At 39.0% G+C, this 24,957-nt stretch overlaps 1 protein-coding gene across 3 annotated transcripts in view; it reads left to right on the top strand.

Annotated features, from left to right (window-relative positions):
- The first annotated feature begins 790 nt into the window (after positions 1–790).
- Positions 791–24,957, top strand: part of LOC101393996 (E3 SUMO-protein ligase RanBP2) — an 84,522-nt gene continuing 60,355 nt past the window's right edge. The window contains exons 1-2 of one of the 3 annotated variants that reach the window (XM_087426339.1): positions 20,202–20,241; positions 20,354–20,472. In XM_087426339.1, coding sequence (XP_087282465.1) covers positions 20,214–20,241; positions 20,354–20,472 — 147 coding nt within the window. In that variant the 5' untranslated portion in view covers positions 20,202–20,213. Of the gene's footprint in view, positions 954–20,201; positions 20,242–20,353; positions 20,473–24,957 lie in introns of those variants that run through there. The other 2 variants (XM_087426340.1, XM_087426341.1) reach the window with 2 other exon arrangements.

A 24,957-nucleotide genomic window follows, 5' to 3' on the forward strand; every position in this document is an offset into this window, starting at 1 on the left:
ATCCATAACCATAACATCCTAAACTTCCAGTTAAAAATTTCAACATATTTCATTTGTTTGATATTTTCCCAGATAATTAAGACCATACTGTATACACGGATGTGATCTTTTTTAACCCAAAAATGTCTTCACCATTGAAAACATTTTATAAAACTTGCTTTAAACTAAGATTTTAAAATTAAAATTCCAAAAGTTAACATTTTTGGAGATTTGGAAAATACAGATGACTCATCTTGAATAATTACTGTTGACATTTTAGTATATCCTGTTCTGCTACTGAAATATACATAAATTTGGGGGGCTATTCATACATGTAACTGTAATCGTCTCCAAACATAGTATTTTGGGCTTTTTAATTTTTTCATGTATGTTATTTTGAAAAGCATGAATTTTAACACGTATGCTTCGTATTCACACGTGTCCTACATAATATATTTAACCAATCGCCTCCAGAAAGGTTGTTCCAATTTACACGCTCATCAAAATGGCCTGAGAGTGCTTTTTACTTCCACAACATCGCGAAACTATGATCAAGAACAAATGACCGAAACCTTTGAGGACTCATCAGGTAACACATCATCTCGTTGATCTAGCTACTGGTCCTTGGCCCGGGCGCGGGGTTGGCGCCGCCGCTCCGAGAGCCGGCAGCTGACTGGCCTAGGAGCCACGGCGCGCAGAACCCAGGGCGGGCTGTGCGCGGCGGGAGCGCGCCGGCGTCGGCGTGGCGCACAGTGCTGACGCAACACGCACGCCGGTCGAGCGGCTGCTCCGCCGGCGACGGCGCTGCGTCACGGGCTTTCAGGCGCTTCGCTCCTGGAGACGGCGACCGCCGTGGGTCTCAGGCGGGCCTCCCGCGCCTCGGGAGCCAGGTCGGCGGCGCGATGAGGCGCAGCAAGGCCGACGTGGAGCGGTACATCGCCTCGGTGCAGGGCTCCGCCCCGTCGCCCCGAGAGGTCAGCGCGTCCTGGGGAGACGGGTGGCCTCCGCCCCGGCCCGGCCGCGGCCCCGCGCGGCGCCGGCGTCATGGCTCCCGGCGGCCGCCGCTCCCTGGCGCGTTCCGTTGAGGCGCCGGCCGGCTCGCGCGGTCTGGCGGGCGGCGTGGCGCTCGCGAGCTCCGGGCCACGAGGGAGGGGGAGAGCGCGGCGGACGGGCGGGCGGGCGGCCGGCCGTTGGCGCGGGCGCTTCCTCTTCCTCCTGGCCGGCTCCCGACGGTCCGCGCCCGCGGGCCCGGCCTGTCCCGGAGTCCTGCGCCGCGCCCGCGCAGCCCCGTCCCGCGGGGTGCTTCCCCGAGGGTTCTCCGCCTCGCCGGAGGCGGCCCCTTCCCGGGCTGGAGGTTGGTGGGACCCAGCGGAGACTGACGCAGCGCCGCGGTGGGCTTTTTCTGCGGTGACGGGTGACCGTCGGAGGCGTCCGCGGACCCGAGCAGGGGCAGCCGCTTTTGCAACTGCCTGACAGGCGGCGCACGTGACGCTGGAAGTCCCCCCGCTTTGAGGCGTTTGTCACTGCCCCTCCTCCTCACACTCCACTCCCCACTCCCAGCGCTCTTTGGAAGCTTCTCTGATTTGCTTTTTTTTTCTTTAAACAGAATCTTGGGAATTCTAAATTTCTTACAGGGCGTTGGTACTATGGCTTAAAATTTGTAACGCTTTCAACAACATATTCTCGTGTTTTTGCTCTTTTGAGATAAATAATGCATTAGATATATTTTGGATTTAACACAACTTTAGTGATTGGGTGTAGAGGGTGAGGAAAAAGGGATTAAGGGTGGGTGTGCACAGGATCTTGAGTCAGTTTGCCTGGGGTTGAATCACAGCTCTGCCGTTTATAAGCTGTGAGATTTGAGGTAGGTGAAACTTTATTTCATCAGTAAGGCGGAGTTAAGGTATTGATAGGAGTATATAGGATGATCCATGTTAAACCTTTAGGGCAATGCTTGGCACATAGTAGGCACTAGGGAGGTGTTGATGTTAAATGGACGGTCATTCAAGGCCTGTTCTATACAGGGCCTATGAGAATAAAGATGTATGGGGAAATTAAAAAAAGAAAACTCGGGGACGATCATGATTATAATAGAACATAATTGTACCTTTTAATATATATTAGGCATACGTTATTTTATTTTGTGCTCCGAACAGCCCTGTGGATGTTGAGACCTGGAGAGATTAAAGATAGTTGTCCAGTGTCAAATAGGTGGCTCAGCAGGATTTTGGTTGTGGGTCTGATTTAGTTTCTTTTAGGAATCGAGGAGTAGGTTGCAGTCTATTCCTCAAGAGAAAGGGAATAGGTACCTACATACAGATTGTAATTTCAAACTGCTGGCATAGTCATGAATACAAATGTGGTGCCCGAGTCTAAAACAGAACCTTATTAAGGGTTTCTGTACCCCTGCAATTGATATGATTTTTTTTTTTAAAGCAAGTTTAGAGCTTTCATGAGATTCTTAGTGGGGACCCTGGCTCCCAAAAGATTAACAACCACTGGTCTAGACAGAAGTTAGAATGTTCTTTGAATTACCTAAACTAATCAAATAAATAAAGAGGAGTGGGGGCAAAATTTTAAGGATTGGTTGTTAATGGCCACCTCTCTTTTACATTTAAAGAGTGTTATTTTAATCAGATGTTTTTCTTCAGACAAGGAGAAATCATTAACTTTAGAACCTGGGAATTTCAGTGGAATATTGATTAGCAAGTGAGTAACTTTGGAACATGTGATGGTATTCTATAAACTTAGGTCTAAGTGAAATGACAAAACAGGATGCTTTGGATAGCTCGGAAAGGAATTGGTGGAGGGGGCAGAGACAGTGGCTATGAAAAATAGAAAGATTAGAATTTATTGGCCCCCAGTTTGGAGTGCAGTGATGGGTCCACAGTCTCATATCTTCCCAGGCTTCCATTTGTTTATTTCCTCTTTTGTTTTGCCGTTTTCCAACTCATTCACACTTGCTTTTGCCCTTGTGGGAAATGTCACTTGTGTTTCTTTAATTTTTCTTTTTCCAGATGGCTTCTATTTAGTTTTCCTAGCTTTGTGTCTTGTTGGCTTCCTATTCCACACCTCTGCTTCCTGCTCCTCAGAGGCAAGTTGACAGCCATTAGAGCTATACTTCGTACTTCTGAATTAACATACAACATATGTACCTTTATTTCTTGATCTCCTTTTCCCCATTTTAGACACTTTCTACTGGCCTTCTAGTCTGTTCCTCCATACCTCTGTCCACAAATGTTTTTATTTCCCCCTCATTCATCCAGTTCTGTTATTGTAATTTTTAGTTAAATAAGTATTTAGTGTTTATATAATTATGGTAAGGTAAGTATTTTTGTATTTGAATCGCCATTATTGTGTAGTTTTGTTTTTCCTGGAGTTAATTATTTGTTTTATTTTTTGTTTAGTATTCTATGATGTATTACTAATTCTTTACTCAAACACAGTTTAAACTCTCTAGTGTGATTAAACAGGTCACATAACCCATCAATTTCAGATGTAAAAAAATTTTTTCTTAAGCATCTTCCTTCTGGAGCGCTCTTACTGCTCCATCCTTGACTGGTTTCTGCCTTTCTCTGCTACACAGCTGTGCTCCTGAGACTTTCCTTTATCATCATCTTGAGGATTCCCTTCTTTTCTGTGTTAGACACTTGGTTTCTTCTAACTCATGTCCTCTTGACATACTTCCTCTGTTTTGGTGTAGCACAGTCTCCAGTTTGCTTTGAGAAGGAATGGATGGGATTTGTTTTTCAACATTGCATATCTGAAAAATGTCTTTAATTGATAGTTGGGTTACAAATTCTAGGTTTGAATAATTTTTTCCTCAATTTTGAGAGCATTGCTCCATTTTCTGATCGTTTGTACTGTTAGAAGTCTGATGTGATTCTTTTTTTTGATAGCTTATAGGTTTTCTGGAGGTTTCCTTTCAATTGGCATACTCATTTCTTTCAGTTCTGGGACATTTTTTGTTATTTCTTTGAGCGTTTCTTCTCTCTCTCTCTCTTTTTTTTCCATTATCCTTCTGATGTTCTTACTAACTGAAAGTTGGTTCTGGTTTGATCCTCTACATCTTTCTTTTTTGTGTCTTCTCTTTGTTTTATTTTTTAAGAGATTTCCTTTAACCTTATCTTCCAGGGAAAGGGGATTGGGGAACTCACTGTGCAGTATCGAGACTTTGCTTGTGCTCTGTAACCCCTGCCGTCACCCTTGTCAGGACTCCATAAGTTTGGAGCCCATCAGTTTATACTGAGAACAAACCCATTTGCTTTAGCGTTTTGCAGGGAGTGTGGGGGAGGGAGGGAGTTCATTGGCTGTGCAAGATGAGGATAATGTGGCATCTCTCAAGGTCTGAATGTTCCTATTTTCAGCCCCACATCAGTTCTTGATACTTAGCAGCTCAAGTGAATTCAATTATTTGCTTACAATCGCATAAAGTGTCATGGAAAGAAACACTGACTGAATCATGGATTGTCATTGGCTCTGCTCCTTCCTAGCTATGTGTCTTTAAACAAGGCACTTAACCCCCTGGGCTTTAGTTCCCTTGTAAAATGGGCAGATTGGAGACAGAAGATTATCAAGTTTCCCTCAAATTTTATGGTTCCATGTATTAGTCTTTGGTAACTGTTGTTTAATTATTTTAAGATAGTTCTCTTTAATGAGATAGCTGGAATCCCAAAATAGGTAATAGAGTTGATTTTTCTGTTATGTGTTGACATTGTGCCTTGTGGGAATCTATTCATTTTAAAAAAGGGGCAAGAAAGCTCTGTTCCTTTTAGTGCCACCTTGTCTGTTGTGTATTATTATTGTCATGAACTTCCTCATATATTTCAAATGTAGGAATTTATGGGGAGCGGGAAGGGGAGGCTCTATGCACCCAATTCTGGTATATGTCTTTTTTTTGCTTTTTAAAAGTATTAGCTCCAGTTCTTTCCTTCTTGACCTGTTTTCTCAGGTGTTTCTTAAGAATAATGAAGTTTAAGATGGCTCGTAATTCTTTAGTTTTAGAATATATCCTGTTAAGGATGTATAGGCAATACTGTCATACTAAGATCATTTGGAATAATTTTCTGAGTGTATATCACTATTTTGGCATAAAATTAGAGTATATTTTTAACAGCTTTATTGAGATATAATTCACATATCATACAATTCACCCATTTAAACTGTACAGTTCAGTGAGTTTTGGTATATTAAATTGCTGGTGTTTTAAATTGTGGTAAACTATATGTAACAAAATTTACCATTTTAACCACTTTTAAAGATTTTATTTATTTATTTTTTCCCCCCAAATCCCCAGTAGATAGTTGTATGTCATAGCTGCACATTCTTCTAGTTGCTGTATGTGGGACGCGGCCTCAGTGTGGCCGGAGAAGCGGTGTGTCAGTGCGCGCCCGGGATCCGAACCCAGGCCGCCAGCAGCAGAGCGCACGCACTTAACCACTAAGCCACGGGGCCGGCCCTTAACCACTTTTAAAGTGTACAATTCAGTTGTATTAATTACGTTCATCATGTTCAACCATCACCACTATCTATTTCCAAAACTTTTCCTCACCCCAAACAGGAACTTTGTAACCATTAAGCAATAACTCCCCAGGTTCCCCTTCCCCCAGCCCCTGGTAACCTCTAATCTACTTTCTATATGAGTTTGCTTATTTTAGGTATTTCATGTAAGTAGAAGTATATAATATTTGTCCTTTTGTGTCTGGCTTATTTCACTTATCCATGTTGTGGCATGTATCAGAACTTCATTCCTTTTTATGGCTGAATAATAATCCGTTGTATCTGTCTGCCACATTTTGTTTATCCATTCATCTGTTGAAGGACACTTGGGGTTTTTCCACCTTTTGGCTATTGTGAGTAATGCTGTTGTGAACATGGGCATACAAATAACGGTTTGAGACCTTGTTTTCAGTTCTTTTGAGTATATATCCAGGAGTAGAATTGCTGGGTCGTATTCTATGTTTAGCTCTTGAGCAATTGCGAAGCTGTGTTCCATGGTGGCTGCACCATTTTACACCCCCACCAGCTATGTAAGAGGGTTCCAGTTTCTTCACATCCTTGCCAAGACTTGTTATTTTTTCTTTTTTTTCAATGTAGCCATCCCGATAGGTTTGAAGTGGTTTTTTATTGTGGTTTTGATATGCATTTTCCTAGTTACTAATGATGTTGAGCATCTTTTCCTGGCTTATTGGCCATTTACATATCTTCTTTAGAGAAATGTCTATTCAAGTTCTTTGCCTTGGGTTTTTTAATTGAATATTTGTCTTTTTGTTGTTGAGTTGTAGAAATTCTTTGTATATTTTGGATATGATTTCCAAATACTGTCTCTCATTCTGTAGGGTTGCCTCTTCACTTTATGTCAGGTGTTTTTTATTTTATTTTTTTTTGGTGAGGAAGAGTGGCCATGAGCTAACACCTGTTGCCAATCTTCCTCTTTTTGCTTGAGGAAGAGTGGCTCTGAGCTAACATCTCTTCCCATCTTCCTCTATTTTGTATGTGGGATGCCGCCACAGCATGGCTTGATGAGTGGTGTAGGTCCGTGCCTGGGAGCTGAACCTGCGAAACTGCGCTGCTGAAGCGGAGTGCATTGAACTTAACCAGTATGCCACTGGGCTGGCCCTCTTTATGTCACTTGATTCACAAAAGCTTTTAATTTTGATGAATTCCATTTTATCTTTATTTCCTTTTTTGTGCTTTTGGTGTCGTATCTAAGAATACATTGCCAAATCCAAGGTCATGAAGATTTACCTGTACATTTTCTTCTAAGAGTTTTATGGTTTTTAGTTCTTATGTTTAAGTGTTCATTCATTTTGACTTAATTTTTATATATGGTGTGAGGAAGGGGTCTAATTTCATTCTTTTCCTTATGGAAAATCCATTGTACCATCACCATCTATTGAAGACGCTATTCTTTTCTCACTGAATGGACTTGGCACCTTTGTCAGAAATCAGTTGACCATAGATTTATGGGTTTATTTCTGAACTCTCACTTCCGTTCTGTTGGTCTGTATCTCTAGCCTTATGTCAGTACCACCCTGTTTTGATTGTTGTAGCTTTGTAGTAAGTTTTGAAATTGGAACGTGGTGAGTCTTCCAACTTTGTTCTCTTTCAAGAGTGTTTGTTTGGGGCCCTTGGCAGTTTCATTTGAATTTGAGGATTGTCTTTTCCATTTCTGCAAGAAAGGCTGAAATTTTCATTGGGATTGCATTGAATCTATAGATTGCTTTGGGTAGTATTGACATCTTGACAATATTAGGTTCTCCTATCAGTGACCACACCTTTTCATTTATTTAGGTGTTTAATTTCTTTCAGTATTGTTTTGTAATTTTCGTTATACAGGTCTTTCACCTTCTTGCTTAAGTTTTTTCCGAGGTATTTTATTCTTTTAGATGCTATTGTAAATAGAATTGCTTTCTTAATTCGCTCTTCTGGTTGGTCCTTGCTGGTGTATAGAAGGACACCTGACTTTTTGTGTGTTGATCTTGAACTCTGCAATGTTGCTGAGTTAGGTTTTTAGCTCTAGTAGTTTCCTTATGGGTTCTTTGGAATTTTCTATTTATAGGATCATATTATTTGTGAATAGAGATAGTTTTACTTCTTCCTTTCAATTCAGATTTGGATGCTTTTTATTTTTTTTCCTTGTCTAATTGCTCTGATTAGATCTTCCAATACAATGTTGAATAGAAGTGGTGAAAGCCATACCTCATCTTAGGGGGAAAGCCTTCACCATTGAGTATGATGTTGGCTGTGGGCTTTTCACTTATAGCCTTATGTTGAGGATATTCTTTGTTTTCTGAGAGAATCCTTTTTTCTGAGACATTTTTCACGAACAGGTTTTGGATTGTGTCAAATGCTATTTTGGTGGCAATTGAGGTGATCATGTGTTTTTTTTACTTTGTTCTATTAATATGATGTATTACTTGATTCATTTTCTTCTATTGAACCTTCCTTGCATTCCTGGGACAAATCCCAGTTGGTTATGGTGTAGAATACTTTTAAAATGCTGTTCAATTCATTTTGCTTAGGGTACCTTGATGAGAGTTATAGTTAAAAATTTTTATTAGATTATTTTTAGAGAAGTTTTAGGTTCACAGCAAATTGCACAGAAGGTACAGAGATTTCCCACATACTCCCTACCTCCACATGTGCGTTGCCTCCTCCATTATCAGCATCCCCCACAGAGTGGTACACTTGTTACAACTGTTGAATCTGTGTTGACACATCATTATCACCCAAAGTCCATAGTTTACCTTAGGGTTCCCTCTTGGTGTTGTAGAATCTATGGGTTTTGACAAATGTATAGTGACATATATCCACTATCACTGTGCAATACAAAGTAGTTTCACTGCCCTAAAAATGCTCTGTGCTCCGCCTATTTATCTCTCTTTCCTCCTAGCCCCTGGCAACCACTGATCTTTTTACTGTCTCCATAGTTTTGCTTTTTGTAGAATGTCATGTAGTTGGAATCATACAGTATGTAGCCTTTTCAGATTGGCTTCTTTCATTTAGTAATATGCATCTAAGTCTCCCCCATGTCTCTTCATGGCTTGATAGCTCATTTGTTTTAGGCACTGAATAATATTGCATTGTCTCGATGTATCATGTTTATCTATTCACCTACTGAAGAACACCTTTGTTGCATTGAAATTTTGGCTATAAACATCTGTGTGCTTTTTTGTGTGTGGGCTTACGTTCTCAACTCCTCTGGGTAAATACCAGGGAGCACTATTGCTGGATCATATGGTAAACATATTTTTAGTTTTGTAAGAAACTGCCAAATTGTCTTCCAAACTGGCTGTGCCATTTTGCATTCCCATTAGCAATGAATAAGAGTTCCTGTAGCACCACATCCTTGCCAGCATCTGGCATTGTAAGTGTTCTGGATTTTGGCCATTCTAATGGGTATGTAATGGTATCTTGTTTTATTTATTTATTTATTTTTAAGTTTTTATTTTACCTTCACTTATTCCTTTTTTGATGCTCTTCCCTTCTTTTTTTTTTTTTTCTTTTTTTCTGGTGAGGAACATCAGCCCTGAGCTAACATCCATTGCCAGTCCTCTTTTTGCTGAGGAAGCTTGGCCCTGGGCTAACATCTGTGCCCATGTTCCTCCACTTTATATGGGAAGCCGCCACAGCATGGCTTGACAAGCGATATGTCAGTGCGCGCCCGGGATCCGAACCTGCAAACTCCGGGCCACCGAAGCGGAGCATGCGCACTTAACTGCTTGTGCCACCAGGCCAGCCCCAGTATCTTGTTTTAATTTGCAGTTAAACACATTAATATGGAGGATCTTTTTATATGCTTATTTGCTGTCTGTATATCTTCTTTGGTGATGTGTCTGTTCAGATTTTTGACCCATTTTTTAGTTGGGTTTTCTTAATTGATTTTTAAGAGTTATTTGTGTATTTTGGATAACAGTTCTTTCTCAGATATGTCTTTTGCAAATATTTTCTCCCATTCTGTGGCTTGTCTTCATTCTCTTGACAGTGTCTTCTGCAGAACAGAAATTTTTGATTTTAATGAAGTACAGTTTATCAGTTCTTTCATGGATTATGCTTTTGGTGTTGTATCTTAAAAGTCATTGTCAAATCCAAGGTCATCTAGATTTTTCTCCTATGTTGTTTTCTAGGAGTTTTATAGTTTTGTGTTTTACATTTAGGTCTGTGATCCATTTTGAGTTAAATTTTGTGAAGAGTGTAAGGTCTGTCTGTAGATTCTTTTTTTTTCTTTTCTTTTTTTTTTTTGCTAAGGAAGATTGGCCCTGAGCTAACATATGTTCCAGTCTTCCTCTATTTTGTATGTGTGTTACTGCTACAGCATTGCCGACAAGTGGTGTATATGTACACCTGCATTCCAAACCCGCAAATCCGGCCTGCCAAAGTGGAGCACGCTGAACCTAACCACCATGTCATAGGGCTGGCCCTGGATTCTTTTTTTTTTTTTTTTTTTTTTGCATGTGGATGTCCAGTTGTTCCAACACCCTTTGTTGAAATACTGTCTGTTCTCCATTATATTGTGTTTGCTCCTTTGTCAAAGATCAGTTGACTATATTTATGTGAGTCTTTTTCTGGGCTCTATTCTGTCCTGTTTTACTATTTATACTTTTACTAATACAGTAGTCCTCCCTTATCTGTGGGGGATACGTTCAAAGACTCCCAGTAGATGCCTGAAACCACAGATAGTACCAAACCCAATATGTACTATGTTTTTTCCTATGCATACATACCTATGATCATGTTTAACTTGTAAATTAGGCACAGTAAGAGATTAACAACAGTGACTAATAATGAAATAGAACAATTGTAACGATATACTGTAATAAGAGTTATGCAACTATGGTCTCTTTCTGTCTATCAAAATATCTTGTTGTACTGTCCTCACAGTTCTTCATGTGATGATATGAGATGATACAATGCCTACGTGATGAGATGAAGTCAAGTGAATGACATAGGCATTGTGACGTAGTGTTATTTTTGGAGTGCAGTTGACTGTGGATAACTGAAACCGTGAAAAGTGAAACCAAGGATAAGCGGGGACTCCTGAACCACATTGTCTTGATTACTGTAGCTTTTAAGTATTGAAGTCAGGTAGTGTCAGTCCTCCAATTTTGTTCTTTTTCAATATTGTTTTGGCTATTTTGCCTCTTATATAAACATTAGAATCAGTTTGTTGATGTCCACGAAATAATTTGCTGGGATCTTGATTGGGATTGCATTGAATCTATAGATGAAGTTGGGGAAAACTGACGTCTTGGCAATGTTGAATCTTCCTAATCCATGAACATGGAACATCTTTCCCTTTATTTGATTTTGTTCATCAGAATTTTGTAGTTTTCCTCAGATGCATCTTAAATGTATTTTCGTAGATTTATAACTATTGCATCTTTTTGGATGCTATTGTGAATGGTATTGTGTTTTTAACTTTAAATTCCACATGTTCATTGATGGTATATAGGAAGACGATTGACTTTCTTATGTTAACCTTGTATCCTGCAAGCCTTGTATCCTGCAAACTTGCTATAATTGCTTATTATTTCTGGGAATTTTTTGGTTGATTCTTTCATATTTTCTACATGGATAGGCATGCCTTCTGCAAACAAAAACAGTTTTATTTGTTCCTTCTCAATCTGTATACCTTTTATTTCCTGATCTTATTGTATTAGTTAGGATTTCCAGTATGATGATGTAAAGGAGTGGTGAAGGTAACATCCTTGCCTTGTTCCTAATCTTAGAAAAATTTGAGTTCCTTACCGTTAAGTATGATGTTAGCTGTAGGTTTTTTGGTAGCTATTCCTTATCAAGTTGAAGTTTCCCTCTGTTCCTAGTTTACTGAGAGTTGTTATCATGAATGGGTGTTGAACTTAGGCAAATGCTTTTCTGCATGTATTGATATGATCATGGAATTTTTTTTTTTCCTTTAGCTTGTTGATGTGGTAGATTACATTAATTGATTTTTGAATGCTGAACCAGCCTTGCATACCTGGGATAAATCCTACTTGGTTGTGGTATATGATTTTTTTTATACGTTGTCAGATTTGGTTTGCTAATTTTTGTGTGTATTTGTGAGGAAGATTAGCCCTGAGCTAACATCTGATGCCAGTCCTCCTCTTTTTGCTGAGGAAGATTGGCCCTGGGCTAACATCTGTGCCAGTCTCCCTCTACTTTATAGGGGACGCTGCCACAGCATGGCCTAACAAGCGGTGCATTGGTGCGCTCCCGGGATCTGAACCTGCGAACCCCCGAGCCGCCACAGCAGGGCATGCGCACTTAACTGCTGTGCTGCCGGGCTGGCCGCTTGGTTTGCTAATATTTTGTTGAGGGTTTTTGCATCTATGTTTGTGAGTGATGTTGGTTTGTAGTTTGCCTTTTTTGTAAATTTTTTTTTTTTTTTTGGTTTTGGTATTAAGGTGATGCTGGCCTCATAGCATGAATTAGAATGTATTCCCCTTGTTTATATTTTCTGAAAGATTGTAGAGAATTCATATAATTTCTTTCTTAAGTGTTTGGTAGCATTCACCAGTGAACCCATCTGGGCATGATGTTTTGGAAGGTTATTAATTATCGATTTAATTTTTTTAATGGATATAGGCCTATTCAAATCATCTGTTTCTTCTTGTGTTAGTTTTGGCAGATTGTGTCTTAAGGAATTGGTCCATTTCATCTAGGTTATCAAATTGGCTAGCATTGAGTTGTCATAGTCTCCCTTTGTTATGCTTATAATCATTGTGCGTCTATTGTGATCCCCTCTTTCATTTCTGATATTGATAATTTGTGTCCTTTGTCTTGTTTTAAATTACCCTGACTAGATGTTTATTGATTTTATTGATCTTTTCAAAGAATCAGCCTTGGTTTTTTTCTGTTTCTTATTTTCAGTTTTATTGAATTCTGCTCTGGTTCTTTTCTGCTTATTTTGGATTTAATTTACTCTTTTTATAGTGTACTAAGGTGGAAGGTTAGATGACTGATTTTAGATATCCTTTTCAAATATGTGTTTCATTGCTATAAATTTCCCTCTAAGCAGTGGTTTTCTGCATCCCACAAGTTTTGATAAGTTATGTTTAATTCTTACTTAGTTCAAAATATTAAAAATTTTTCTTTGAACCCTGTATTATTTAGTAGTTTGTTGTCTAATTTCTAAGCATTTGGAATTAGTTATCTTTCTGTTACTGATTTCTAATTTAATTCCATTGTGGTTTGAGAGCATACATTGTATGGTTTTTAGTCTTTTAAATTTATTTAGGTGTGTCTCATAGCCCAGAATGTGGTCTGTCTTGGTGAATGTTCCATGAGAGCTTGAGAAGAATGTTTACAGTCATGCGCTGCATAACAGTGTTTTGGTTAGCGATAGACCGCACATGAGACAGTGGTCCCCTAAGATTATAACGGAGCTGAAAAATTTCTGTCTCCTAGTAACATCTTAGCTATTGTAACGTCATAGTGTAATACTTGACTCACGTGTTTGTGCTGAATGCTGGTGAAAACAAATCTTCATTGCTAGTCATATAAAAGTATAGCTCATAGTATTATGTATAATACATGATACTTGATAATAAATGACTATGTTACTGGTTTATGTATTTACTGTACTATACTTTTTATCGTTATTTTAGAATGTAGTCTTTCTACTTATAAAAAAGTTTACTGTAAAACAGTATACCATGTTAATGCCAGCAGCAGCCTCATATATCTTGTGTTGACTATGTCTCTTGATTGCAGCGTTTTCTTTGTGCTTGATTTATTTATTCAAATTTTATTTATTTATTTTTTCCCCCCTAAGCCCCAGTAGATAGTTGTATGTCATAGCTGCACGTCTTTCTAGTTGCTGTATGTGGGACGCAGCCTCAGCATGGCTGGAGAAGCGGTGCGTGGGTGCGCCCCTGGGATCTGAACCCGGGCCGCCAGCAGCGGAGCGCTAAGCCACGGGGCCGGCCCTCTTTGTGCTTGATTTAATCTCATGTTGTTTTGTTCATCATGGCCCCTAAGTGTACAAAATCTGCTAATGTTGCCAGTAAGAGACCATGTTGAGTGATTGCTTGGAAAAAAAATTAAAAGTGATTAGGGACTATGAAGGTAGAAAATAAGTGATAGTTATTGCTTGCCAGTCAGGCATGTCCAGTTCCATCATAGCTACAGTCTTGTAGAATGAGAACAAAGTGATGGAAGCTGTTAAAGGATCTGCTTCATTGAAGGCAATGAGACCAAGAAAAATTCGAGAAGGGCCTATATCAGACATGGAGAAATTTCTAATGACCTGGATTGAAGACCAGATACAGAAGCATATTCCTCTCAGCACCATGATGATTACAGCTAAAGTAAAAGGTTTGTTTGCAATGTTGAAAGAAAAGATTGTGCCTGACTACAGTGTTGAATTTACTGCTCATTCTGGGTGGTCTAAACAATTCAGGAATCGTTATTAATTACATAATGTGAAAGTGAGTGGTGCGTCTGTGGGTGCTGATGTGAAGGCAGTTGAAGAATTTTTGGAAACTCTAGATAAGCTGATTGTAGAGGAAAATTACTTGCCAGAGCAAACACTCAGTATGAATGAAAGCTCCCTATTCTGGAAGTGGATACCTGAAAGAACTTTCCTACATAAGTAGGCCAAGTCAATGCCAGATTTCAAGGCTTTTAAAGACAGGATAATAGTCTTGCTTGGGGGCAGTGTTGCAGGCTGTAAATTGAAACCCTTTGGGATCTGGCATAGTGAGAACCCCAGGGCCTTCAAACATGTCAGTAAGCACACACTGCCAGTGTACTACAAGGGCAATAAGAAGTCATGGATCACCTAGCTCCTCTTCCAAGACGCCCTCCTGAATTGCTATGCTATTGCTTTGCCAGTTGCTATGCCATTCAATGCTGTGCCATTGAAATGAGGAAGTACTGTTTGGAGAATAACATACCTTGCAAGATTTTGCTTATTGCTGATAATGTTCCCAGACATTCTCCTTTTATTGATGATCTTCATCCCAGTATCAAAGCAGTGTTTCCCCCTCCAAATACTACTCTTTGAGCCAACCCATGGATCAAGGAGTTATGGCCATTTTTAAGGCCTGCTACCTGAGGAGGACCTTTGCCCAGGCTATTGCTGCAACTGAGGAAGACACTGAGAAGACGTTGATGCAATTCTGGAAAGATTATAGCATCTGTGACTGCATCAAGAACTCTGCTTGGGCTTGGGATGATGTCATTAAGGAATGTATGAATGGCACCTGGAAGACACTCAGGAAGTTCATGTACGACTTCAAAGGATTTGCCAAAGAGGTTGCCAAGGAGGTTGCAAAAATCAACAAGTCTGGTTGAGATGGCAGACAACTTTAACCTGGGTGTGGATGAGGATGACATTGAGGAGCTCCTAGAGGTGGTTCCTGAGAAATTGACTAATGAGTTGTTGGAACTGGAACAGGAATGCATAGCAGAAGAGGCAAGAGATAAGGAAACTGCAGAGAAGAAAAAGAACTCCTCCCAAGAAAATTCACAGTGAGGGCTTAGCAGAAGCTTTTGCAAACCTCAACAAGCTCCTTAAACAGTTTAAAAACATGGACCCCAACACCGCAAGGTTTTCATTAATAGAAAGGAATGTTCATGGTGGATTATCTGCTTACAAGCAAATTTATGATGAAAAAAAGAAACAAACTAAGCAAAACACCGTGGACATACTTCTGAAAAGAGTGACACCTCTTTAAGAGGAGCCTCAGTCAGTCCTCAGGAGGTATTCCAGAAGAAGGCATTATTATCATAGCAGATGACAGCTCCATGAGTGTTATTGCCCCTGAAGATCTTCCAGTGGGACAAGATGTGTAGAGGTGGAAGACAGTGATATTGGTGATCCTGACCCTCTGTAGGCCTAGGCTAATATGTTTGTTTGTATCTTAGTTTTTAACAAAAATGTTTAAAATTCGAAAACAAAAACTTTAAAAGTAGAAAATAACTTATAGAATAAGGATGTAAAGAAGGAAAAGTTTTTGTACAACTGTACAATGTGTTTGTGGTTTTTTTTTTTTTTTAATTTATTTTCTCCCCCAGAGCCCCAGTAGATAGTTGTATGTCATAGTTGCACATCCTTCTAGTTGCTCTATGTGGGATGCGGCCTCAGCATGGCCGGAGAAGCGGTGCGTCGGTGCGCGCCCGGGATCCGAACCCAGGCCACCAGCAGCGGAGCGCGCGCACTTAACCACTAAGCCACGGGGCCGGCCCTGTGTTTGTGTTTTAAGCCATGTTATTACCAAGGAGTCAAAAAGAAGAAAAAACTAAAAAGTTTATAAAATAAAAACGTTACAGTAAGCTCAGTTAATAGTGAAGAAAGAAAAGTATTTTTATGGAGAGTTTTTATAAATTTAGTGTGGTGTAAGTGTACAGTGTTTATGAAGTCTACGGTAGTGTACAGTATGTCGTAGGTCTTCACATTCGGTCACCACTCACTCACTGACTCACCTAGAGCAACTCCTGCATGCTCCATGGTAAGTGCCCTAAACGGGTGTACCACTTCTTCTTTTATACCATCTATTTATACCAACCCTTTTGTATGTGTAGATACCTTTAGATACACAGATGCTTACCATTGTGTTACAGTTGCCTACAGTATTCAGTATAGTAACGTGCTGTACAGGTTTATAGCTTAGAAGCAGTAGGCTATGCCATGTAACCTAGGTTTACCATCTAGGTTTGTGTAAGTACACTCTGTGGTTGTAAAACGATGAAATGGTCTAATGATGCATTTCTCAGAATGTGTCCACAGCGTTAAGCGACTCTTGGCTGTATTCTGCTGTTGGATGAAGTAGTCTATAGATTTCAGTTATATCCAGTTGATTGATGATATTGTTTAGTTCAACTGTGTCTTTTTTTTTGGTGAGGAAGATTGGCCCTGAGCTAACATCTGCCAGTCCTTCTCTTTTTGCTGAGGAAGACTGGTCCTGGGCTAACATCCATGCCCATCTTCCTCTACTTTATATGGGATGCCAACACAGCATGGCTTGACAAGCGGTGCGTCGGTGTGCACCTCGGATCCGAACCGGCGAACCCCGGGCTGCCACGGGGGAGCACGCGCACTTAACCACTTGTGTCACCGGGCCAGCTCATCAACTGTGTCTTTACTGATTTTCTGCCTGTTGAATCTATTTCTCATAGAGAGATATTGAAGTCTCCAAGTATAATAGTGGATTCATCTGTTTCTCCTTGCAGGTCTGTTAGTTTTTGCATTATGTGTGTATTGTGATGTTATGTTTTTAGGCGAATACCACGTTAAGGCCTTTTATGTCTCCTAGGAAAACTGACCTTTTTTTCTTTTCTTTTTTGGTGAGGAAGATTAACCATGAGCTAACATCCAATGCCAATCCTCCTCTTTTTGCTGAGGAAGACTGGCCCTGGGATAACATCTGTGCCCATCTTCCTCCACTTTATATGGGACGCCGCCACAGCGTGGCCTGACAAACGATGCCTCAGTGCGCGCCCGGGATCCCAACCCGGGCTGCTAGCAGTGGAGCGTACGTACTTAACTGCTACGCCATGGGGCCGGCCCCAAGATTTCGTTCTTTTTAATAGTTGAATAGTATTCCATCATGTGTATATATGTGTGTGTGTGTATGTGTATATATGTATATACAGTCATGCGCCACATAATGATGTGTCTGAAAATGATGGACTGCATATACAACGATGGTCCCATAAGATTGATATCATATAGCCTAGGAATGTAGTAGACTATACCATCTAGTTTTGTGTAAGTACACACTATGATGTTTGCATAACAATGAAATCGTCAAAAAACACATTTCTTAAGAACATATCCTGTTGCCACAGTTTTTTATCCATTAGTCTCTAGATGGACACTTACGTAGTTTCCATATCTTGGCTATTGTAAATAATGCTCCAGTGAACAGGGAATGCATACATCTTTTCGAGTTAGTGTTTTCATTTTCTTCAACTATTTACTTTTAATCTGTATGTGTTTTTATATTTAATTTGTTTCTTTTAGACAACGTATAGTTGGGTCTTAATTTTTGATCCGTTCTGACAATGTCTGTCTTTTGATTGGTGCATTTAGACCATTGTCATTCAAGATGATACTGATATAGTTGGATTAATATCTACCATATATGTTACTGGTTTCTATTTTTGTTGTCCTTTTTCATTATTCCTATTTTTGTATTCCACTCTTTTTCTGCATTTTATGTGGTTCCATTTTTGCTCCTTTCTTAGCACGTCAGGTATACTTTTTTTCCTTGTTTAGTGGTTGCCCTAGAGTTTGCAGTATACGTTTACAACTAATCCAAGTCCACTTTCACATAATATTGTACTATTTGATGGGTAATATGAGTGCCTTATAATAACAAAATAATCCTAATTCTTCCTTCCTGTCCCTTGTATTATCGTCCTTCGTTTTACTTATATGTAAGTATACATGAGCATACATATATATGTATACCCACGTTTTTTATATATATATATATATCATATGTAATCGAATACATGTTGGTATTATTTTGAACAAACTGGTATCTGTTAGATCAATTAAGAATAAAAAAATAAGTTTTTCTTTTACCTTCACTTAATTCCTCTCCGATTCTCTTTTTTTCTTTATGTAGATCTGAGTTTCTGACTTGTATCATTTTTCATCTCTCTTTTATTAACATTTCTTGTAAGGCAGGTCTACTGGTAACAAATTCCCTCAATTTTGTTTGTTTGAAAAAGTGTTTTTCCTTCTCTTATGAAAGATAATTTCATAGAGTACAGGATTCTAGGTTGGTCATTTTGTTCTCTCAACACTTGAAATATTTCACTTCACTCTTTTCTTGCTTGCATGATTTTTGAGGAGAAGTTGAATGTAATTCTTACCTTTGCTTTTGTGTACGCGAGGTGATTTTTTATTTTTTGTATTTTATTTTCAATAGTTTGAATGTGATATGCCTTGGTGTATTTTTTTTTTTTTTTTTTGACGTTTATCCCGCTTGATGTTCTCTGAGCATCCTGGCTTTGTAGGTTTGTGCCTGACATTAATTTTGGGGAAATTCTTAGTAACTATAGTAGTCCCTCCTCATCCGTGGTTTCATTTATTGTGGTTTCAGTAACCTGTGGTCAACTGTGGTCTGAAAATGTTAAATTGAAAATTCCAGAAATAAACAGTTCATATGTTTTAAATTCTTCATTGTTCTGAGTGGCGTGATGAAATCTCGTGCCATCTAGCTCCATCTGCCCGGGATGTGAATCATCCCTTTGTCAAGCATGTCCACACTGTATATGCTACTTGCCTGTTGGTCACTTAGTAGCCATCTCGGTTATCAGATGGACTATCTATCTCAGTATTGGGTTCTGTACTGTTTGTGGTTTCAGGCATTCCCTGGGGGGTCTTGGAACATATCCCTTGCAGATAAGGGGGACTACTGTATTGTTTCAGATATTTCTTTTGTTCCTTGCTCTCCTCTTGGTTGTAGTGCCATTACATAGGATGTTATTCCTTTTGTAGTTGTCCCACAGTTCTTGGATATTCTGTTGTTTTTCCTTGTCTTTTTTTTCTCTTTGTTTTTCAGTTTTGTAGGTTTCTATTAAAACAGCCTCAAGCTTAGAGATTCTTTCCTCAGCCGTGTCCAGTCTGCTAGTAAGCCCATCAAGGGCATTCTTCATTTCTGTTCCAATGTTTTTGATCTCTAGCATTTCATTTTGGTTCTTTCTTAGACTTTTCATCTCTCTGCTTACATTGCTCATCTGTTATACTTTATCCATTAGAGTCCTTAGTATATTAATCATATTTATTTTAAATTCCCAGTCTGATAAGTCCACGGTTTCTGCCATATCTGAATCTGGTTCTGATGCTTGCCCTGACTTTTCAGACCGTATTTTTTGCCTTTTAGTACGCCTCGTCATTTTTTTCTTAGTAGCCAGACATGATGTACTGGGTAAAAAGAACTGCTGTACATGGGACTTTAGTAATGTGGTGGAGTTTTTATCTTTCAGACTTGTCCACGCTGAACCTTCAACAATTGTCAATTCAGATTAGGTTTTCCTACACTGGCAGCTGGTTCTCATGGAGCTTTCGGGTATGGTAAGGTTTGATTATCTATATTGGCCTGTCTCCATTTTGGGGGACAGTTAGTGACCTAACTTCTCTTACGGATCTAAGAAGATTTGTTTTTTTTAGTTTGTTCAGCTTTGTACTTGTTAGGATAGAGTGGCTACTTCTGGCTCCTAAGCCAGATTAGAAACCAGATATCTAGCGTCGTTTTTAAAGTTCTATTTGAAAAATTAAGTTGTGATTTGACTATATAAATAATTTACCTTATTCCAGACTTAAAACTATATAATATAAGACAATGAAGTTGATTTAAATAGTTATTCCATTGTATAGGTAGTCTCTTCCTATTAGCTTTTATGGATTATGAAACTAATATAAATAGTGTTTCTGAGGCTCTTTTGGGGTGATTTTTTTTATCTTTGCGTTCCTAGATTGGTGCCACTATAAATCTAAGATTTCCTACTTAATCTGAGCCTCCAGCATTCCAAAATAGGTTTACCCATTCTTCCCCTCCTCCCCAAATTGTGGCAAAAAAACACACAAAATTTATTATCTTAACTATTTTTAAGTGTACCATTCATTAGTGTTAAGTATATTCACTTTGTTGTGCAACAGATCTCTAGAATTTTTTCTTCTTGAAAAACTGAACTGAAACTCTTTACTCATTGAAAACAACTTCCCATTTATTCCTTTCCCCTAGTCTCTGGAGACCGTTTGACTTTCTGCTTCTATGAATTTGACTACTTTAGATACCTCATGTAAGTGGGAGCATGTAGTGTTTGTCTTTCTGACTGGCTTATTTCACTTAGCATAATGTCCTCAAGGTTCATCCATGTTGTAACTTATGACAGAATTTCCTTCCTTTTTAAGGCGCAATAATATTCCATAGCATGTATTATATGTACTACATTTTGTTTATCCATTCATCCCTTGATGGACACTTGAGTTGCTTCCAGCTCTTGGCTCTTGTGAACAGTGCTGTTATGAATGTGAGTATGCAAATATCTTTTTGAGACCTTGCTTTCATTTCTTTTAGTTATATACCCAGAAGTTGGATTGCTGGATCATATGGTAATTTTAGTTTTAATTTTATGAGGAAACCATCATAAAGTATTTCGGTAGTGGTTGCACCATTTACAATCCCACCAACAACACACCGAGTTCCAGCTTCTCCACATTGCTCCCAACACTTGCTATTTTCTGTTTTTTGGTAATAGCCATCCTAATGGATGTGAGGTGGTATCTTGTTGTGATTTTGATTTGCATTTCCCTCATGATTAGTGATGTTGAGCATCTTTTTATATGCTTGTTGGCCATTTGTATATTATCTTTGGAGAAATGTCTAAGTCTTTTGCCCATTTTCTAATTGAGTTGTTTGATTTTTGTTATTGAGTTGTAGGAGTTTTTTATACATTGTGAATGTTAACCCTTTGTCATATATATGATTTGCAAATATTTTCTCTTGTTCTGTAGGGTGACTTTTTACTCTGTTGATTGTGTCCTTTGATGCACAAAAGTTTTTAAGTTTGATGTAGTCTCATTTGTCTGCTTTTACTTTTGTTGCCTGTGCTTTTGGTGTCAGTTCTAAGAAATCCTACGTCCAATCAAATGTCATACAGCTTTCCCCCTATATTTTCTTTTAGGAGTTTTATAGTTTTGGATCTTACATTTAGGTCTTTAATCTATTTTGTTTTTTTTTTTTTTTTTTTGAAGATTTTTTATTTTATTTATTTTTCCCCCCCAAAGCCCCAGTAGATAGTTGTATGTCATAGCTGCACATCCTTCTAGTTGCTGTTTGTGGGACACGGCCTCAGCATGGCCGGAGAAGCGGTGCGTCGGTGCGCGCCCGGAATCCGAACCCGGGCCACCAGCAGCGGAGCGCACGCACTTAACCGCTAAGCCACGGGGCCGGCCCTCTTTAATCTATTTTGAGTTAATTTTTTGTGTATGGTGTAAGATAAGGGTCCAACTTTATTCGTTTGCGTGTGGATATCCAGTTTTCCCAGCACCATTTGTTGAAGAGACTGTCGTTTCTCCATTGAGTGACCTTGGCACCCTTGTCGAAGATCATGTGACCATATGTGGGAGCCTTTATTTCTGGGCCGTTTACCTGTCCTTGATTACCACCTTCTCTTATTCCCCTCAGTCACTGTTTTAGAACTTCACTGCTCATCTCAAACTCTTCACATGTTTTACTCAGCAAACTACCTTGCCTTTTTATTGGTAAAACTGAGGCCATTGGCAGTGAACCACCAGGCCCTGATCATTCTTCTGTCATCCATATATTTCCTCTTCAGGGTACCTCCCCGGCACCTCTTCTTTCTTGGTCTCATCCTTCTAGTTTTCTGAGCCCTTATTTCCCCTTTTTCTCTCTTTTATTTTCAACTTCTCAACTGGCTGTTTTTCCTTAGCATAAAAACACATCCGTGCTCTTGTTCATCCTAAATAACTGTTCACATCTATATCACATCATTGCTCTATCTTCCCTCACTTTGTCAGTCTTTGAAAATTATTTAGCAGTATTGGCTCCCTAATAGAGGAAATAGTGTGATGTACAAACGGAAAAAAATATATTTAACCGTCTTGTTGTCTACTTTATGCCTTTCTATATTTTTAAATTAAAAAATTTTAAACTTGTACCGTGTATTACTTTTATGATTTAAAAAATAATCTGCTTATTTGCATCTTCTTTGGTGAGGATTAGGAAGTGTGGTAAGAGAAAGGAGTTTTTATATTAAGATGCCGTAACATATAAGAATTAGGTGATGTTTCTAAGTGGCATTTCAGATCATTGGAGCAAAGATGGATTCTTTAATAGGTGTTGCTTGAACAATTGACGATTGTTTAATGATTTATAAAAAAGTAGGGCTCTAGCCTACATTATTTTACCAAAATAAGTTTCAGACTTAAAAGTAATTTTAGAGAAGCTGAGAGAAAATACAGGTGAATATTTCATGTACCTCAAATGAGAAAGACCTTTTTTATATCATATAATCTGAAAAAGTAAACAGCAAAGATTGTTTTTACTGTGTAACAATTGAGGTCTTATTTCACAAACACATTAAACACTGAGACAAATGACAACCTGGGAAAGCTGTTTGCAAAAAACCCTCAAATATCAGTATGGTTAAGAACCCTTAAAAATTAGCGGGACAGTCTTTTCTCTGCTCTCTCAAAATTGGCAATGGCTAAAGTATATTAATAGAGAATTTATACTATAAATAGTACAGTGTGAATATTAAAAAATGGTCTTTTTAATTAGAGAAATGTCACATTGACTCAGTGGTATCTCTTTTGCCTACCAAATTAGCAGTGATTGAAGAAATGGAAAACAATTTTGAAGACTATATACTCTGATTTAGGTATTCAAATACTGAATGAGGAAATAAATTGATATAATTTTCATGGTGGAGAATTGCTAATATAGCAGGCACTTTAAGTATTTTATATTCTGTGAACTAGTTATTTAACTTCTAGTAATTTATTTAACTTCTAGAAATTTGTGATAAGGAAATAATCAATGTATACACAAAATTTGTGTTTTTCATTAAATATTGAACACATATCATTTACCAGGTAATGTTCTCAGTTCCACAGTGGTGATCAGGCCACAGGGGCCCTATCCTAGTGGAGCCTACAGTTTTGAACGATAGACAAACACCCATAAAACAATATAAATGATAATGACTTGTATACATGCAGTGAAGGAAATAAACAGGATGTGATAGATAATGAAGAAGGCATACTTCAGTCAGGGAAGGTAGTGGGGGAGCTGCTATCCAGAACCATCTGAAATGCCACCGTGCTGCTGTGTTGTCCTGCCTAGATGGGATTCTTAGAAGCATTCAGTCAGAACCTCAATGATGTTAGCTTTGATTTAGTTGCTCCTCAGGCAAGTTCATGCACCAGTTGTCTGAACTGTGGTTCCTCTTGTACTGAGCAGGATTAATATGGAAACAACCCATCATCATTAGAGTAAAACCAACCTGTCTCATGAAGATCTAAACCCACCTCACGTTGAGTAAAGATCTAAACCCAGCTCTATTAGTGAGTGAACCATCCAGTGACAGGTGAATTCTCTTTCACAAGCATAGGAGAAAGTGACATCAAGGACCAAAAAGTGAGGTCTCTGAACGCTTGGCCTCCCAAAGCCAATATGGTAACTTTTCTGACACCTCCTGCTTAAAACTAAAAAGGTCAGAGGCCCTACTTGCGGGGTCTGTATTTCTACTGAAAATCTGGATAAAGTGATTTCCCTTCTGTTTCACTGGAGTTTTCTCTTTTTACTCAGCTTGATTTAGGATACCTGTGTTACGCTTTTGACAAGTATGCGGGACCCAGCCCTGCCTCCCCAAGGTGTGGAGGGGAGGTGAGAGGGAGATGAGTGGCACTGGGGGCCTCTCAGTTATTCAACACTTCTCAGTCTCTTCACTGTGCCAGACTAGAGTCATGCTCAACAGAGTCTTTGTCAGCTGATCTCTCAAGCTCATTGCCCCTTAGCTGTGGTTTTGCTAGGATAGTGAGAATCTTGTTCATTTGTGCACGTCTCTAATTAGATGATGAGGCATTTGTCTACCTTAAGAGAATTAGTTAGTCTGGCGTTTACCTGCCTTCATTGAGTTTTTCCACTCTGACATTGAAAGCACTGGACAGAAATCACATCACATCAATACCTGCTATGGCCTTTGTTTAAGTTAAATAGTCAGACCCCTCAGGCCCACCCCTGTTGGAGAGATACATTCTGGTTTTAGTCACTGGCAAAACCATAGTATGTAAGGGCCAGATGAAGTAAAGTTGGAGCTAGGCAGGTGCCATGTCATGCTAGTCTGGTGAGAAATTTGGGTATTTTCAAAGTGTGATGGAAGACTTTTAAATTTTAAGCAAAGGCATGGCATAGTTTGTCTTATATTTTAAAATGATACCCCTTTGGTGAGTGAATTAGATGGGAGGAAAAGTATACAGAGGGAAGCAGGAAGGAATTAGCCTTTTTGGTAGCTCCAGAGAGAGATCATAGCAGGCTTGGGCTTTGGTAGTAGCAAGAGATGGAGAAAAATGGATGGATTGAGATAACATAGAAGTTAGAACTGACGGGTCTTGTTGATGATATTTTGCGCATAAGTTTAGAGCTCAGAGAAATGAGAGCCAAAGGTATATATTTGAGAGTCAACATATTGTCAGTTGTCATAGGTGAAATCCAGTGTATGTCACAGATGAGATATCCTGAGATAGAAGAGGTCTTAGGACCTATTCTTGGAGAAGTCCCTGTGAGGAGGAGCCAGTGAAGGAGTTGAAGGAATGGCTACTAGGGTAGAAGTCAAACTAAGGAGAGTATGGTATCTTTGAAATCATGAGAAGAGTATTTTAAGAAGATAGTTGTGATTTAAGAGTATTTTCTACAGGTTTCATAAGAAGGAAAAGTTGAAACTTTATATAGTAAACAATGGGGATTAGTTAAATTATTGTAGTCCATCTGC

Source organism: Ceratotherium simum, chromosome 40 (genome assembly GCF_057802395.1).
Source record: "Ceratotherium simum simum isolate JZ-2026a chromosome 40, ASM5780239v1, whole genome shotgun sequence".
NCBI classification, from domain to species: Eukaryota; Metazoa; Chordata; class Mammalia; order Perissodactyla; family Rhinocerotidae; genus Ceratotherium; species Ceratotherium simum.